Source organism: Chamaea fasciata, unplaced genomic scaffold (genome assembly GCF_029207755.1).
Source record: "Chamaea fasciata isolate MVZ Bird 193981 ecotype frontalis unplaced genomic scaffold, bChaFas1.0.hap1 SCAF_3, whole genome shotgun sequence".
Lineage (NCBI taxonomy): Eukaryota > Metazoa > Chordata > Aves > Passeriformes > Sylviidae > Chamaea > Chamaea fasciata.
In genome coordinates this window covers 1,874,248-1,890,990 of record NW_027094088.1, presented here as the reverse complement: position 1 = coordinate 1,890,990, position 16,743 = coordinate 1,874,248, and the positions used below count along the sequence as shown (strand labels likewise).

Below are 16,743 nucleotides of genomic sequence, written 5' to 3'. Positions count from 1 at the left end.
CTTAGCGCCACACCGAACACTGGAATAAACAGAATTTTAACAGCAAAACATCCTGGAAAAATTCCTGATTTCCTCAAACAGTCATGAAGGAAGCACAGGCTTTAGCCAGTGCCTTATTTTCGTGCATTGTTATCAGATGTCCTGCCGCAACCTATTCCTGTGTGTGTTTCAGAGTTTTGCTGTTCGCTCTTTGGGATTGGAAACAAGACAGCGGGTAAAGAACTGGATGTAATTAGACTTTTACAACCCACTGGGTGACTCTGGCCTCCTCATTTTAGCTTTGTATGCTTTTGCTTTCCTTTTGGGGTCTGTGTGACCTCTCGGTGGCAGGCTGCCCGTCCTTTCAGCACCATGCCATGGCAAGGTCCCTGGATGTCACCATACAGCCAGGTGAATTCCCTTCCCTAAGCTCGCTCGTTTTTCTGTAATTTTGGCCCCGCAGGGTGAAAGCACACCCCTGGGAGGTCAGCTGTAATCCTCCGGTTCGTGTTTGCCATTAGGTGTCAGTGTGACAACAACCATTGTACACCAAGGCCACGCTGGGGTGTGCAGGGATCCCACCCCCATCCCAAACTTCTCCCCGTCCACTCGGGGAAAACACAGTGTGAAACCAAGGGGAAGAAGGAAAAGCCCAAGAAAGCAATAAGCGTTTTATTTCCGGGTGTTTTTCCATCACCTATTTGAAATTATTTACTAACACGTAAGCCTGTTTGCGTTTCATTCAGCGCGGCTCAGGTTCCCGGCGCTGCAGTTGTCAAAGAAGGTTAATATTTACAAAAGCAGGAGAAGAGTTTCTGCACACACCGGGCTCGCCCTATTTTGGGGTAAAAAGAAACAGTCAATATTATCAGTAATTTGCAGTCAGCAGGAGGTAAACTGCTTTGCCCAGTGCAAATGTTAAATTACTTGTGTGAGTTGAAGCCTGACAGTGTTGGTGCTTATATACCAGTCACTCACAAGTTGTTTAAAATACTGTATTAGAAACTACAGCTTGAACTCCACTCATTCCAAAGAGAAGAATAAAAAGCTTAAAAACTAGTTTTAAAGGAACTTTTTTTTTTCTGGTCAGAAATAGTGCCTTTTTTTTGGTGTATCAGCAGTACGCGTGGTGAAGAAATCGTAAAATACACGATGCATCTTAAGGAGTTGAAATTGTTTTTGAACAAAGCTTCAGGCACTTCCCAAAATGTAGCAGTTTTTGCTGGTATGGGAGTTTTAAAAGTTTTAAAATAAAAAAATCAGGGTTTGGGGGGGGGGGGGGGCGGTGTGGCAAGAATATTTAGAAGAAAATCAGTTTATAAAATATTCTCCAGTAGCAGTGCTCAGAACACGTTAAGTACTAGTAGGATACTCGGTTTTTTGCCTTACATTTGGAAATGCAAATGTTTTCACTTTTAACTTGAATCAGATTTTGATCAGGTCAACACAATGGTTAAACCAGCTTGGCCTTCGCCAGGATCAGGGAATCTGCTGTGCCAGAAGATCACTGGGATTCAGCTTTGCCTTCACCTTTTCTGCTTTGAAAGGGAGCAGGTTCTGAGCATGGCTTAAATTTGGTGTTGTTTTCCTTTACACTGATAGGTTAAATCTCAAGAAGCACCACGCTGCTGTGATAAGCATCTGAGCAAGCTGCCTTTTCTTTTACCTCCTTCCAGATTTCTAGTAACTCCATGGCACAGGAGTGGTTAGTCCTGAGCATGCCCTGCACAGCCCAGGGTCATCTTAGCCAGGATAAGAATATTCAGGTACCATCTCTGCTACAATTCCCCAAGCTGGGCACTTGCAGGTCTCTTCATGACAGCAAAGCCTTCCAAAATTTGGTAGCCATGCCCCCCTTCAAGTTGGGGATGGGGAACGAAAACCTCTCTGTGCCAGTTTGATGTTGTCCTTATAAAAGATAATTATAGGCTTTAGGAACAGAAAACATGTCTGATTAAATGGCTCCAGCCATCTGCTATTGCAAGACTGTGAAGTAATCCTTGACCATTTTCATATTAAGAGTTGCCACGATGGTGTTCTCCCACTGCTTATGCCACTCAGCTTGCCTAGAAAGCTGCCTCCTCTGTTCTAGTTCCCTGGCATCCTTTTGCTTTGTATTATTTTAAATAGCAGTGATTAAACCTTTATATCAGAGCAGTTGGGGGGGCTTGAAAGCCCCCTGCTGTATAACACATCTCTTTTGACTCCAGTAATATAAATTGAAGAGGTCCTTATTTCCACATGTGGTTTCAGATCAGGTTCTTCTTCTTCTTCTTCTTCTTGTTTGTGGTACAACGGGAACAGAAGAAAAGCCAGCTAGGCAAGCAGTTTTTAAAAACCCAGCACTGGCCACTGTGGCTGCTTGTACCCCTGCTCCATTGGGGTCCCAGGGGAGGCAGAAGAAGAACCTCAAAGGCCAGGCACAAGCTGCTCACATGGCACTCTGCCTCCAGCTGGTTTAGGTGAGCCCAAAGGTAATTTTGCTGGTTTTGAAGCAAAATCGTGAGTCAAGTAGAGCTGAAAGAGCTGTAAGCCTTCTGAGCACTGTTCCTATAGAGAGAGTGTTGCTTCAAGCAGCTCTTTACAGATCAGAAAATATCCTGGTGCCAGGATCCTCCCTGCTACGGGCTGAGTTCCCAACTGCAGCCTAAACCAGTCCAAAATTGTGCCAGAAACCATGAGGAAGGGTTGTTTCCACCTGAAGTCAGAGAAGAGGCAGGGAGAGCAGAGTCAGGCTGTAAGGAAGGACCATTAGGGCACAGGAATATCCAGGTAGAATAAACATCGTCTTTGTGAGAAGGACTGGTGGTGGCATGTAAGGAAGGAAAAAGATCACTGCTGCAATGCAGGAAAGTGGAAAGATTCCTTTGTAAGGGGAAATTTTCCCCATTGAACATTAATTGCTTCCCGTGGATACAAAATGCACTTTAAGTGATAAAAGGAGTGGCTGAGATGCAATGCTGCACTTAACAGATATCAGAGAATGCAATGTAGGTTAATTGCCTTCTCTTAAAACGAGTTTTATTTTTCCAAAGAGGTGAGCATCTGTTTGAGACAGAAGCTAATCTCCAAACTCCTGATGTCTGCTTCAATGAAAAGAGGAGCCAGAAAGGGAATGAAAGGGGGTAGTGAGGAGGCACCAGCAGGAGACTTTATGGTGACTTTTTCTTTCCCCTGGAATCGAGGGGAAAGTTTTTTACATTCTTTCCCATGGACTTTCCTCTTTGGTTGCCTTCAGAAGCTCAAGCAACGCCAGGAACTGCCCACAGCTCCCTCCAGGGCTTTGAGCTTCCCAAGTGGTGTCCACAGCCACTGCTCCTGCTGACACAGTTTATTTAAATATGCAGGGAGAAAGCACTGGTGTTTGCAGGAGGCAGAGTGTAGTGTAAACTACCTCTGTGAGGTTTTAGAAAGGAAAAAAAAAAAAAAAAACAAAACCCACTCTGGTATTCCTGCCACTCTGTAATTGAGGGGTATCAGTCAGGTGTAGATCTTCCCAGGGAGTGGAAGGAGCAGCCTGGGAATGAAAAACCCACTGATCCTACAAAATTTCATGACGTGTAGTGTATCCCCTTTCCAAAGCTGTTTTCTTCTAAATCAGTCTCTTCTAGTGGGAAGGGATGGGAAGGAAAGTATCGACCCATCAGTCGGGGTTTTTGGTGCTGACAGGGTCACATCAGCTCCTAAAGCCTTTGGGCACCCCAACCACAGAATGCCCTGGTGGTTATCAGCAAGTCTGTGCAGCAAAGCACGGCAGCAGGTGAGTGACAGGATGCAAATATCAGGGAGGACCTGGCGCTGTATCTGCTCCAGTGCCTTTTTCAGCCACACCTTCCTGGTAAATTGTAAAATGTCGGTCAGGGCGCTCTGGAGATGGGTAAAACAAGGCGTGCTCGTGCTCCGGCTCCTTTTATGTCCCAGTGCCTTGAGGTGCATTCAGCAAATGCATCCAGGTTTTGTCTTACATTATGGGATTTAGCCAAGAGACATGGAGCAGGGCACTGTAGAAGTGTCATTAAGAGAGCTTAGCAGTGGGATATTCTGTGATTCCAGATTCCAGGATACCCTTTTGCATATCCTCTGTGTGTGTGTATGTCTGTGTGTGCGTGTGTGTGTTTGTGCAAGCACAGGGTTTGCATATACACACATCACAATAAAGTCTGCGGATCTGCAGGTTTAAAACAACGTGTTGGTACCAGCTGTTTTCTATGCATTGCATCAGTGTGGCTGATTTTCTTTGCAGAGACACACACAGACCCCATAAAAACTTGGCCCTCATTTTATGAAAACTTATCTGAGCACTTACCAACTTAGTATGCTAAAGTCAGTACTTTTAAAGTGATGGAGGGAAAAAAAAAAGTAAGAAATTTCAGTTTTGGTACACATTGAGCTTGTTGATATCAGGGTAAGTTTAATTCATCTAGCCTTCCAGCATGAGTAACTTTTTTTCTTTTTTTTCTGTGAAACTCTCTAGAAATGCTTTAGGCAGGCAGAGGTTAGAAAGCAAAGCTGATTCATAATTTGGGTTTTATTTACAGGTAGTATTCCCAGTTTTTTATTATTTGGATTAGGCAACTAACTGGTCCCAAGTTTTTCTTTATTAAAAGAAAAAGGAAAAAAAACCCTCCTTTAAATATGCTTCTAACTTCAATAGCATGGAATTTTTCACTTGGTCAGAAAGCTGATTTAATTTGCTGCTAGGTTAAATGTTAAAGGTTTCAGTTTTACATCCATGAATTCTCAAATTAAATTCAGTGCATTGCTTAAATTTCTAGCTGCAGTGCATTTAGCCTAATTGCTTTGGTAAGTTGGGTGCTTAGTAACTCCTACTTCTCTGATTTTTCACCTTTTAAAGGCAAGCAAAATAAGCCCGAGGGCCACAGGTGGGCTAGACTGCTCTTTGGGATTCACCTGTGGGGTCTTTGGATATCTCTTCCAGTCTGACTGCATCCTCAGACCAGATCTGATGAGAATGTTCTGCTGACAAGGGGAGAGCATTTAAACACCTGTAGGTTTTAGCCGTTCTAAGCCCAAACCAGTTTTGAAGCAACAAGAAAGGCTGAGCAAAATGGTTCAGATTTCAGTTGTCAACTAAATGTGTGCAGTGGGCCTTTAAGTATTTGGCCAGACACATCCTGATTGCTTGGCTTTTGTTTTCACCCTTGGAAAGTCAGCTGGATAATGCCCTGTAGCCAAAGTCTATTCTGTGATGCTGCGAGTGGGCTGGGCTGGGGATTCGGGGTGGGGGGAGTGCGTGTGTGGGGAGGGGAGGACCGGGTGAAGGGAGAATTAACCAAAACCGGAGTTGTTTTCACGTATTTCCAAATTTTTGCGAGCCGAGGTGTTTGCAGTCATTTTCAGTTTCCTTGCGATGCTGAATGTGAAAATCATAGCGACATAAAATTATCCCGGCAATGCAGTCTTTATGGTCGACCCTTTTTGGGGACAAATCACGCAGAGGTGATGGAAACAATCGAAGAAACTTCCACCGATAGGCACCCTCAGAGGCAAGCCCCGAGTGTCTAGTTTTTTCCCCTCTTGGTCGACAGTATTTTTAGGGCTTTGAGTTCTCACGCAAGGTATATGTCATTAAATGGCTGATTCCTCTTTGCACACGTTGTTGTGATGGCCTGTGGCAACCTGAATTAATTGTTTCAGTAGTTGATGGTGGTTACTAGCCGTAATTATTATAATTTGCATTTATAAAAACTTCTTTCATCTAAGGATCTCCAAATGCTTTTGCACACATTTAATTAAGCTTCACAACATCCTGTGAGGTAAGTGTCAAGAGTGTTGTTATATCCATTTTTACACGGGTTTCTCCAAGAAAACAAGGTCAGTCTCTAGCGCGACTGGTATTTATTTCACATCACTTGCACAGGCCAGGTAGCGCGGCTGCAGGAATTAGGAATGCTGATCTAGGTCACTTTGCATCTCCCACATAGCTCTGGCTGCTGCCACACCGTGTGGACACATGCACAAAGCCATGGCAAACACAGAGCAGCCTCAGCCCAGATTTCCAGTCTGAGGTGGCCCTTTCCCTCCCAGGAGCACTTGAGCAGCAGCAAGAGAATTCTTCTTCTTCTTCTTCTTCTTCTTCTTCTTCTTCTTCTTCTTCTTCTTCTTCTTCTTCTTGGGAAGAGAGAGAGATAAGCATCCAACACGATGCACAAAGATGAAAACCCACCCGTGCGTAGATCTTCCCACAGTTTCCTACCTTAGCATTTTAGCCTCTCTTTGCAGCCTGCACACTGCACATTTTCTTCCTTTGGCTTTAGCCGAAGCCAAGAGGGCAGCTGCAGGCAATGTAAAGTCGCCCTTGACCAGCCGCTCACTGCTCTGGAAGAGGCTGCGCACGCTTCACCTCCACCAGCCTTAGACCCAACCCCGTGGGCAATCAGCAATTCTGAGATCTGCTAAATCCTAGATTACCACTTGACAGATATTTAAAAGTGTGGATCAACCGAAGTAAAATGGACTTGGAACTTGGGGAGGGGGGTGGGCAGCGGTTTTCAAAAGCTCATTTCTTTTTCAAACGTATGACTGTGTTGTTTAAATTGAACCCAGCTCTCTGTAAGGTCTGTTGATCACCATAATAGCCCTGAGGATGATAGGTCTAAGTAAGTGCTTGCAAATTGAGTAAGGAGTCCCAGGCCATACCTTTGTGAGTTCTTTGCCATCCTCATCAATTTATGTTTACATAAATTGTTTACATGTGGCAATGACCAGATTAGCTGTTTGGAAAGAACTCTGCCTGTGGATGCATTTATTCCAAAATAAAAGCCACTTTGCTTTTCTAAATTAAGTGCACTTACAGGTAGAGAAGGGTTATTCTGAATAACATTAAAATAAAAAAAAAAAAAAGTCATTTCATTCCCAAGTGGGCCATTGAGCAGAAATATTCTGAAATAATCTGTCTGTCTAATTTCTCATGCTGATGCTTTTTAAGGCACAGACAAAGTCACAGAGTTAACAGCCAGTTTTGTTTCCAATCCATTGTTTCCTTGGAGAGGGCGTGCCATTGCAAGGCAGGAGTCAGAGATTCCTTTCGGTTCCCCTGAGTCAATGCCCAGGGTTTATTCTGGTCCTTGTCTCTCCTGTGGAGGAAGGAATGCCTGGCAGCCAGAGAAGATCTGGCACAAGAACACGCATCATTTCATTTTACCTGATGCTGTCTGCTTCACTTTCATCAGAAATGGGACAGTCACTGGCCTAAGCCTGCATTTTCACTTCTGCTTTTCTTCTCCTCCAAACTTGTTCATGCCTGCTGTGCCACAGAAAAGAAAAATATGGCAGCAACCATACTTGACGTAGATGACAGAACACAATGCCACGGGAATCCCAGCATCAGGCCCTCGGAGGGCATGTTATTGCTGCTACCAGCAATAAAATAACTTCAAAGGAGTATTTTTGGGGTACGTTTCTTTGTTTGGAAGGGGGGGAGCTAAAAATTCTCCTCGTGTGATCTCACATTGCAGAAACTGAGACTCGGTGGGTACTACACTATCCTTTTAGGACCTCAATCACTCCCAAAGATTCAAGATGAACTCTGCCTGCCCAGGCACCAGAGTCGGTGCCCCAGGGAATTTCTTCATATCTAAGGGATATGCAGGATGTGTACTCGCATGCCCTTGCTGCCTCTCAGCCCCAGCTGTACATGCAGTTTTGCTTTAGGAACCTGTACCTCCAGTATTGCAATATCTTTTTCAGTCTCTGTCATCAAGAGTTTAAACACAGTTCAGATCAGTGTTAGTGGCCCAGCTCCAAATGAGGGGAATTGCTGCAATTCGTTATCTTGACAAATTAACTGGTCTGAGGCAATTCCTTTTTGAGAGAGATACAATTACCTAACTCTTGAACTCTAGCCTTGCTCCAGTGCTGTGGCAGAGTTATGCACCTGCTCAAAAAGTCTGGATACTACTTTCCCATCCATAAATACAATCTGATTTTTAAAAAAGGCTTTCTGAGGTGCCAAGGTGGCTGGTTGCACAGGTGAGGGACAATATGGGAAACACAGGGCCCTTGTCACCAAACCATGAGCAAAGGGGCACAGAGAGTGTTCTATCAGAGAAGCACATCACCAGTTGTCCCATCCTCTGCTTTGAGTCCAGCTTCCTGATCCAGTGGAAGCAAGTGGCTTTCCTGCTCCCAATCCATGACATAGAAAAGAGTAGCCCATTCAGACCTAAACCAGATTTTTTTGAAAATTTAAAAAAAAAAAAAAATCCAAGATGTTTCATCCCTGGGATTTAGGCAAAAATTTCTATTTCAATCCTTCAGTCCTTATATAACTGGTGGAAAACGGGTTGCCATCAGCACTCCACTCCTGATGTGGACAGGAGCTGGTGCTCCTGGGAAGGCAGTGACCTCCAGCCTTGCCCTCACCTCCTGGCCTGCGGGACCCGCTCCCTTCTGCCCTTTCCGCCAAGCAATGAAAACACATCCACAGTTACACATTGTTCTTCCAACCCGACGTGGGCAGATGCGCTTCTCATCCTCTTCCCTGTGGAAAGCAACTCCTTTTGCCCCTCAGCCACAGCTCACCTGTGGGCATCATCTTTCCTTGTAAAAGAACTGCCAGATGCTGGAAGATATCCCTCAAGCATTCATTTGAACCCACTGCCTTCTGGAAACTGTTTAGGATAAAGCTGTCCGGCAGAAGGCTTGTGTTTGCCTAGGACTTGGTGGCTGGGAGTTTCCTTGAGCTCCTCTTTGAACTCCAAGCCTTTCAGCATCCAAAACATTTAACCCTCAATTTCTTCTCTGCTTTTATCAGTTTGGCCAGCTTCCAGCTGGCAGCGCGTTCGTTCGCAGGCTCCCGTTCTGCATCTCGTGTTTGCAGATGTGTCTTTTTTCAATTAACCCCTTGGAATGGGGTTTTCTCCTCCCTGGAGCCTACCTGCCTCTGGTCTGGCCAGCACTTCTCCGTGCTCTGGATTGCCTGAAGGGCAGAAGGCAGGAGTGGAGGAGCTGGGTCCCTGGGCTGGAAGTGCCAAGCTGAGGGTGTGCCCCATGCACGGAGAGCAGCTGAAGGAACACGCAGGTTCGGCAGCGCCGGCTCTGCCCGTTGTGGGTTGGGGCTTGCAATGCCAGAGGCACTTTTTGCCTCTGTGGAGTCTCTGGAGCATCACTTATGAATAATGAGATCTTCCCCTGAATGCTTTTTGTTGTTGTTTTGTTTTTGTTTTTGTTTTTCTGGGATGCTCGGGAGCACACGCGCCCACATTTCCACTGCTGCAGCCTTCACCCCGACCAATGCGAATGTCTTCTGCTGGCCAGCAGCTTTTCCACAGATTTGTTTTGGAACAGCTCTTTCTAGAGTCACCCAAAATAGAAATTAAAAAAAAGAAAAAAAAAAACCAAACCAAAAAAAACCCAAAAAAGAAAAATAAAGACCGTGCCTAAAGCGCCACTCACCAGACATTGTCTGGTCACCAGGACTGTCTTCCCTCCCGTGCTTGCTGGAATTGCTGAGCAGTAGCAGCCCTCGGTTGCTCATCCTGGCACTCCAGCTGCTTCATGGGGATCCTCAGGGAGGGGAGAAGTGCTCTTCCCGCTGCCAGGATTGCCTGGCAAACTTCACACGGCCTGGGAAAGCCGATAACATCTAGAGGTGCAGCATCCCTATTGTCAAGCCTTTGAAGTGAGACGAGCTGCAATTGAAGCAAATCCGTGGTCGTTCAGTCTCTTCCAGCTGGAGACTCACCACGGCTTGGTGCTACCACATCTGGATCACCCTGTAAGACACACCTTCTTTTCTTTTTTTTTTTCCTTTTTTTTTTTTTTTAAATTAATTAATATTGGCACCGCTGGGGTAATTCCTAAGGAACCTGGTTACTTAGGCTCCGGGGAGATATAAAATTAACTATTCAGGCTGTATAGTGAGTGGTTAGCTTAATTTTGCGTGTGATTTTAGCAGAGCAAATGAGTAGTGGAGACAGAAATCTCAGCCAGTGGTAGTAAAGACTCAGCATTTCCGTTTGCAGAAAGTTTGAAAGTCAGGTTTCACAGCAAGCTGCAGAAAAATGCTAAGTATAACTGTCTACACTACAAAAAAACCCCCAAAAACCACAAACCCAAAGCAATTGTTTACAAATGTTAGCTACTTCTTTACTTTTATCACACAACTTTTATAATAATTCTTAAATTTCCTGGCACACGCACTAAAACAGTTTTGCTGCTGTTAATACCTCTACTGCCCAACTAGTGGAATGATGGCATGTTATGCTGCTTTTAAGGATTGATTCTACTGGTAGTGATTGAAGTGCTTTATCTTCTCAGGCATCAAATTGTTGAACAACAGGACTGTGAGATATTCAGATTTAATTTCAGGAATAATCTTATCCAGCTCTCTAAACGGGAACGGCTGTTCTCCGTGAGTTTTAGAAGTACAACAAAACCAGTATTTTGACCAATTTGTATTTGTCAAATGCAAACATGTCAGCCTTGGGGATTAACGAAGCAACACAAAAATAATCTGAAAATAAAAATCCACGGAAAGCGAGCCCAGGAGAAGCAAAGAAGTTTAGAATTACATTTTTCCACACTCACAAACAAAGCTCTGTGGTTTCCCTGCAGGAATTTGCGGGAACGAAATGATTTGATGAGAATATGTTTATTTTAAAAGATGATTTTGGGAAAACAATTGTAGCCAGAAAAAAAGAGCTGGCCACACTCAAATCAGCAGTGGAAGTTCCCACTGATACCAGAGGAATTTGATGCAGTGGCTTTAAAAATAGCTTCATGTAGTTTGAGAAAACCTGGGATAGAATTAAGTTACCACAACTTGATAATGTGCGAAATCACGGTCAATCTCATGCCTTCTGCAGCAGTTATTTGCCTTCAAAAATAAAAATCCCCGACACCTTATAAAATAATGAGAGCTTGAATTCAACAGGAAAGAATAACCACTTTAATTTTAAAAATTAAGTTCTTGCATAACAAGAGGAGATATGAACTTGTTTACATAGAATTAGCTATTCAACTAAAAAGAAAAAAGAATTTGTTTAGATGCCTAAAAGAAAATAAGCATGATTGTTAGTAAACTCTACTGTTTTACAGCACCCACTTGAATTAAATATTTGCATTTCTTCAGACCCTTAATTTGTTTCTCTTGGGAAAAAGCTATTTTACCTCTGGTTTTTTTTCAGTAAAACAACAATGTGGCTGAAGTCTGTGTGGTTGACCGGGAGTCCATTGGGATACATTTGCAATTCCTGAAGAAAAAAAAAAAAAAAAAATTTATCTTTAGAAGGAGTTACATTTTTTGAACTGATTGAATTTTTTTTTTCAGAGTTCAGCATGAAGAGTTCTGATTAAATGCTTGCTTCAGCGTTTTAAAGGCTTCTTGTGTCCCTGTTGCCTAAGGAGGTCGGACACGAGGATTGCTCTGTAAACATCAGATTGTGCAGAATTGGCTCTGAGCACCATGCCGGGCGCACAAAGAGGAAGTCAAATGCCTTATCTCTCACTTATCAACTAGTTTATTTTTCACGCCCCAAAAAAAAGGCTGCTACAAGAGCAGCTGCTACTTTGTAAATAATTTAATGGCTGCTGTTAAGTAGAGCTGTCAATTTTGCAAACAATATTAAAAGGAGATTTTCGTTTTACCACGGATTTGCACGTTTTGAAATGCGTTTTTATCCCTGAAAGTCCAGGGCAGGATCCTGGAGAATGGAAACAGCTTCTGATTTGCAGAGACAGATTCAAAGGAGAATAGATATGGTGAAATAATGACAGATGTGTGAGCAGGCGAGGTGTGATATCTCATCACCTGCATGCATTACCTGGAGAGCATCCTGCTCATTGCAGCGTAGGAGAACTTTCAGCGGACTTGTAAAGAAAGATATTTGGCTCTTTCAGACAGGTGTGAGGTGGAGCAACAGCAATTACCACCGAATTTTGGAAATGTAGGATATGCATTGTGTCATTGTGTGGTTGGGTGTACACAGCACTAACTCAATATAGCTCACGACAAACGGGATTTTAAAAAGTATTTTCAGCACAAAAAATTCATATTATTGCATCTAAATGCTGTTCACATTATTGAATCATTCACTCATTTTTAGCACAAAAGATCCATATAATTGCACCTAAATTACTTTAATGAGGAAACCACAACATTAGCACAGTACCAACTCTCAAAGTTTTGGAAATTCAAACTCAGATTGAAATCCCAGATCTTAACCTGTTAAGCAAACAGTAGCTTAGAATTTAAACGGCAGGAGTTTATTGTGCAATAAGGCAAAGGAATATCTTGGATTGCCTGAATGCAAAATCTTAGGTGAAACTTACGATGTCTCCAGTGCTGGCGCAAAGTCAGGTCTCTATCAAGCACCAAATCCCAGCCAGAGCCCTTGTCTAGAAGTGAGGACCACCACCCTCTCCCAGCTCTGTGGAATTGTTGCCAAAATCCTTCCCTTTCTAATTAAAAGTGGGATGTGTCGCCTCTAGTTTGGGAAGGGCTGTGTTGTTTAAACAGTGTTCCTTGTGCATTTGTTTTCCCTGCTTTAGCGCTTCTCACAGGGAGCAGAGTCCACGTCCCACAATAAAAATATTTATTTCTTTACTCTGTAGCTCTTATCTGATGGTTTTGTGGCTTTGAACCACCCCTGGCATCTGATGCTCCACACTGCAGCTGTAGCCCCAGACCACAATAGGTTCAATGCTCATAACTTGAGGTCAGTTCCAGATATTTATTTTAGATATGAAAGTGCAGAGAAATCTGTTTGCACTCCTGTGGGTTAGAAGCCTGCTCTTCCCCTGGTTTTGTGCTGGCCGGTGACAGACCGCTCTTGTTTTCCCCGAGGTTCCCATGGATCCAGTAGCATTATTTAACAAGGTGTAGCTTTGCTACATCCACAGCACAAAACATCAGTCACCGGCCATGCTATAATTAATTGCTCATAGCATTCATATATTAGAAACGTGGCACACAAAGGCTCCATACATCCAAATTTTAGCCCACTCCACGTTAAAAAGCTGCTGGGTAGCCCCGGGAACACAAAAATGAGTTACACTGAAGTGGTTGATGTGAGGACTGGGAGTTACTCAGTGCTGGTTCTCAGCAGGGTCAAGAAAACACAGATCAGTAGTGTGATGGGAGGAGAGCAAGAAAAGGTTGACCCAATTCTAATTTGTTTCTTTTCTCAATACACACTCCTCTTTCGCCGTCTCTGAGGGTTTTTTGTTCTGAAATGTCCCCACTCCTTGGAGCTGGGTCAGCCTCAGAAGGGGTGGCTCAGGAGAAGTCATGGACATCATATATTGGTGAAAGTTTGTAGCTTTAAGGGGGGTAAGTTATGTGGGCCTTAGATGTTGCTGAGTAAGTGGAACAAGAAAGCGAGAGAAACGAAAAATTAATTACAGATGCTTGACTCACACCGTACATCTGAGCTTTGACATTTTGCAAATTCAAAGGTTTAACATTCTGTTTCTTAACGAAGTCTGGCCAGGTGAAGAGGGAGGGTCTTCAGGACCAAAGACTCCAGGTGGAGCACAGCAGTGAGAGCTGTGTTCCAAAGCAGAGGCTCTCAAAGTTTGTGCCACGGGACCTGCAGTGGATTTTGCCTAATGATTTTCTCCCCCCAGCAACAGGAATTTTGTTCAAGCCCTTTCCCAGAGCTCTTCACGTATATAAAAAGCAGCTTCTCATGAACCTTGATAAGTTCTCAGTACTGTTGCTCTCCTCTTGGCTTCTCATTCTGCAAGGCTCCAAGAGGAGACCTCCAGAGAAACCTCCCTCCCTTGCCCTGGATTTGAGTTTCTGAGACTTAAAGCATTGCCCATACTGCTTTAATTTCTCTTTGGACTTATCTTTTTTTTTAATTCAAGATGGAGGAGAAATTGCACCAGTGCTGGTTTATTCCACACCTTTATTTATTGTAGTGTGGCGTGCATGCTTGAGGTGTGGTGCCTTCAATTGAGTTGGCCATTTTCAACCATTTCCCACATCGTATCTGGGGATCAGCAGCACAGACAGACAACATCAACTACCTGGGAAAGCCAAACCTTGCCACACTTCACCCTCCCTCACACCACCAGTGATATTTAGGTGGCATGAAGTGTAGGAATAGTCCACAGCAATCCCACTGGGTTTTTAGGGCTTGGAGGTTCAGAAAAGTCTTACAAGGAGATTTGCCCTCCTAAGCCAGTGAATGTTCTGGGTCTCCAGGTGAAATGTAAAATCCAACAGCGTGGCAGCACTCGCCAGGGTGTTACATCCTCCCCACTGCCCTTGGTGCCACCATGGGGATCATCCAGACCAGCTTATACAGGATCCAAGAAGGCAGAGAACAAGGAGAGAAGAACAGGATTAGAAGGGGGGAAAAAAATGCAAAAGGGTCTTAAGATTTTGAGAAAAATCTTTTAAAGTCTTTATCTGTAACGGGATTTTTTTTTTTCCCTTAATCCAAAGTCTGCTAGTCTGCGGTTTGGTTAAATTCTTTACTTATTTATTTTAAGTCTCACACCTAGAATATGCAGTTATTCCTCTATATTTTTAAGTGGTTCAGATATTTTTAAACAATTTCCTTTACCACGGGGCTCAGAGTGGAACTTGTGAATTGGATGCCCATGCTTCACCTACTGAAGACTTCAGGTCTTGATTGTGAACCCAAATATTTTAAGACAAAGCTGAGGGAAAGCTTTGTTTTTCAAGGAAGGAGTTACACATCCCCCTCTGGGGAACTAGTCCAACTGATAAGATTTTGATCCCTTTGGCAGCCAGCTGGACCTTCTGTAGTTGACAATTTAGAGGAGGAATTTCCTCCTTGCTCACTGCAGCCAATACACACTCAGTCTCTGTCTTTCAAAAGCTCTTGGACCTGTTTCTTGTCGCTGGTCATTGAGTACTTGGCCTCCTTTTCAAGGGAAAAGCCAAGGAGGAAGCATGTGGGTTTCCTTTCAGTTTGGATCCCTTGCTAGGGGGGACACCCTTTTCCTTATGGGCGTCCAAGGCAAAAGATGGGCAGCTTGGTTGGGACTTTCAGATGAGGTAAGGGTGATACCATGTGTCTTGATTGATCTTAACAGAACTTCTGGGGCAGCCAGATGAAGAAGACCCATCTTGTGAAGCTTTCCCTGACCAATCTCCAGAGCAGGGTGGAGGATGCAACCCGCCCGCTCCCGACCCTGCTGACAGACCACCAGTGCAGAGCTGCTCCCACAGGTGAGCCGGGAATTGCTTCAAAATGTATCTTTGGTATTCTGAAATATCAAACAGTTGACTTCCTGACAACTGCAGTTGTTGTCTGCATCATGGTTGCAAACACAATAAAACATTAACACACTGAGAAAGACCTGGAAGCCCAGAGGACACGGCATAGAGGCAAAGAAATCTCCAGAAGCACAGAGAGTTTGCAAGGTTTTAACACAACCATTTCCAAATTAAATCATCTGGGCAAAGGCAGCCTTTCTTGTTGAATGTGGAGGAAAGAGAAACACAGCAATGGAAACGCAGCAAATTAACGGTTGCAGGTGGTGAACAGAACTTTAAAAAACCTGACACGATCTTTACAGATTTCTGTAAGCACATCACCTGTAATCAAAATCCCTGGGAAGGTCTTTTGAGAGTGCCCTTCTTCTGAAGCTGATTGAAACCTTGAACATAGCTAGGAGAGAAACAACAGTTCTGATAACTGGGATTTTTTTCCAACCCTTTCATTGCTAGTGAACCTGCACACCGCCTTGCAAGTGGTAGGAAATTAAAAAGAAACAGCTCTTCTGCCAAGATTCAAAAAGCATTTGTTTCTGTTCTTTTTCTTTGTGCGTTCTTGATAGAAAAGAAAAAAGCAGTTTTTTGTTCCCAGTGAGTATATAAATGTGTAGCATATAGACTTATTTTTATTTTCTGTGCCCACCGTCTGCAGGAATGCTTTTAGTAAGTCTGGTGTAGGACGCTGAAGTTCCACGTTGCATTCATCCCAGCCATTTGTGCATAACTGTGCTGAACACACAGTTCATGTGGGCAAAACACGCATTTCCTTCTCTTCCTGGAAATCTGTGAATTTACCAGTTTTCTGTCTCCCCTCACATAGGGAGATTGATCTTTTTCAGTATTTGGTGTTAAATTCATTTTACCATCTGCACAGCACGAGTGAAGTATTTTTTTTTATGCATTGCCTACAACTTTTGGGATACGGGACACGCTCTGAAGCTTTCAGAGCTGTCTAATGGGTTTGGAGGTGGGCCTGGCTTTAAAAACACAGTGCACAGTCTTTCCTTCTGGACTTTTGGGATCAAGATACCACTGTATGGGCAAATTACAAAGACAGTCTCCATGCTGGAGGCTGCGTTGTCTCCAGAGGGCTCTCCAAGTGCTCCAATAAAAGGAGCTCCCTCAGCAGCGCACCAGAGCCGAGACTGATCCCAACACGCCTCTGATCCCAAGGTATAAACACGCCATCCTCCCTCCCTCCTGCTCACCTTTTCCCTCTCCGAGGTTGCTGTGACTCACACATCTCTGGCAGTCCCACCTCTGCCTTCGTCAGGCGTCTCAGGAGAGAGGCTGAGCTCAACTCTGCCCCGACTCCTGCGCTCCCCACGTTTGCCTGCACCTACCCAGGTGGGTCACCATGAGCTGAGCCTCAGGAGCGGTTCCTTGCAATCACCAGAGCTGCATAAACGGCTGGGATTTCCCAATGGAGAGCATAAAGCAAGCTCCCACCCGAGCTCCAGCTCCTCTGCCTGTGGACGCCTGGAGATGCCGCTGACCTCCGCCAGGAGAAGCCGGAGATTTTTGGTGACCGCTTACAGTGCTGTGGA

The 16,743-nt window shown here is 44.2% G+C and overlaps 1 protein-coding gene across 2 annotated transcripts in view; it reads left to right on the top strand.

Annotated features, from left to right (window-relative positions):
* Positions 1 to 16,743, top strand: part of WDPCP (WD repeat containing planar cell polarity effector) — a 145,034-nt gene that overhangs the window by 114,818 nt on the left and 13,473 nt on the right. For both annotated transcript variants that reach the window (XM_066177714.1, XM_066177715.1), the window contains one exon: positions 15,013 to 15,148. In XM_066177714.1, coding sequence (XP_066033811.1) covers positions 15,013 to 15,148 — 136 coding nt within the window. The remainder of the gene's footprint in view (positions 1 to 15,012; positions 15,149 to 16,743) is intronic.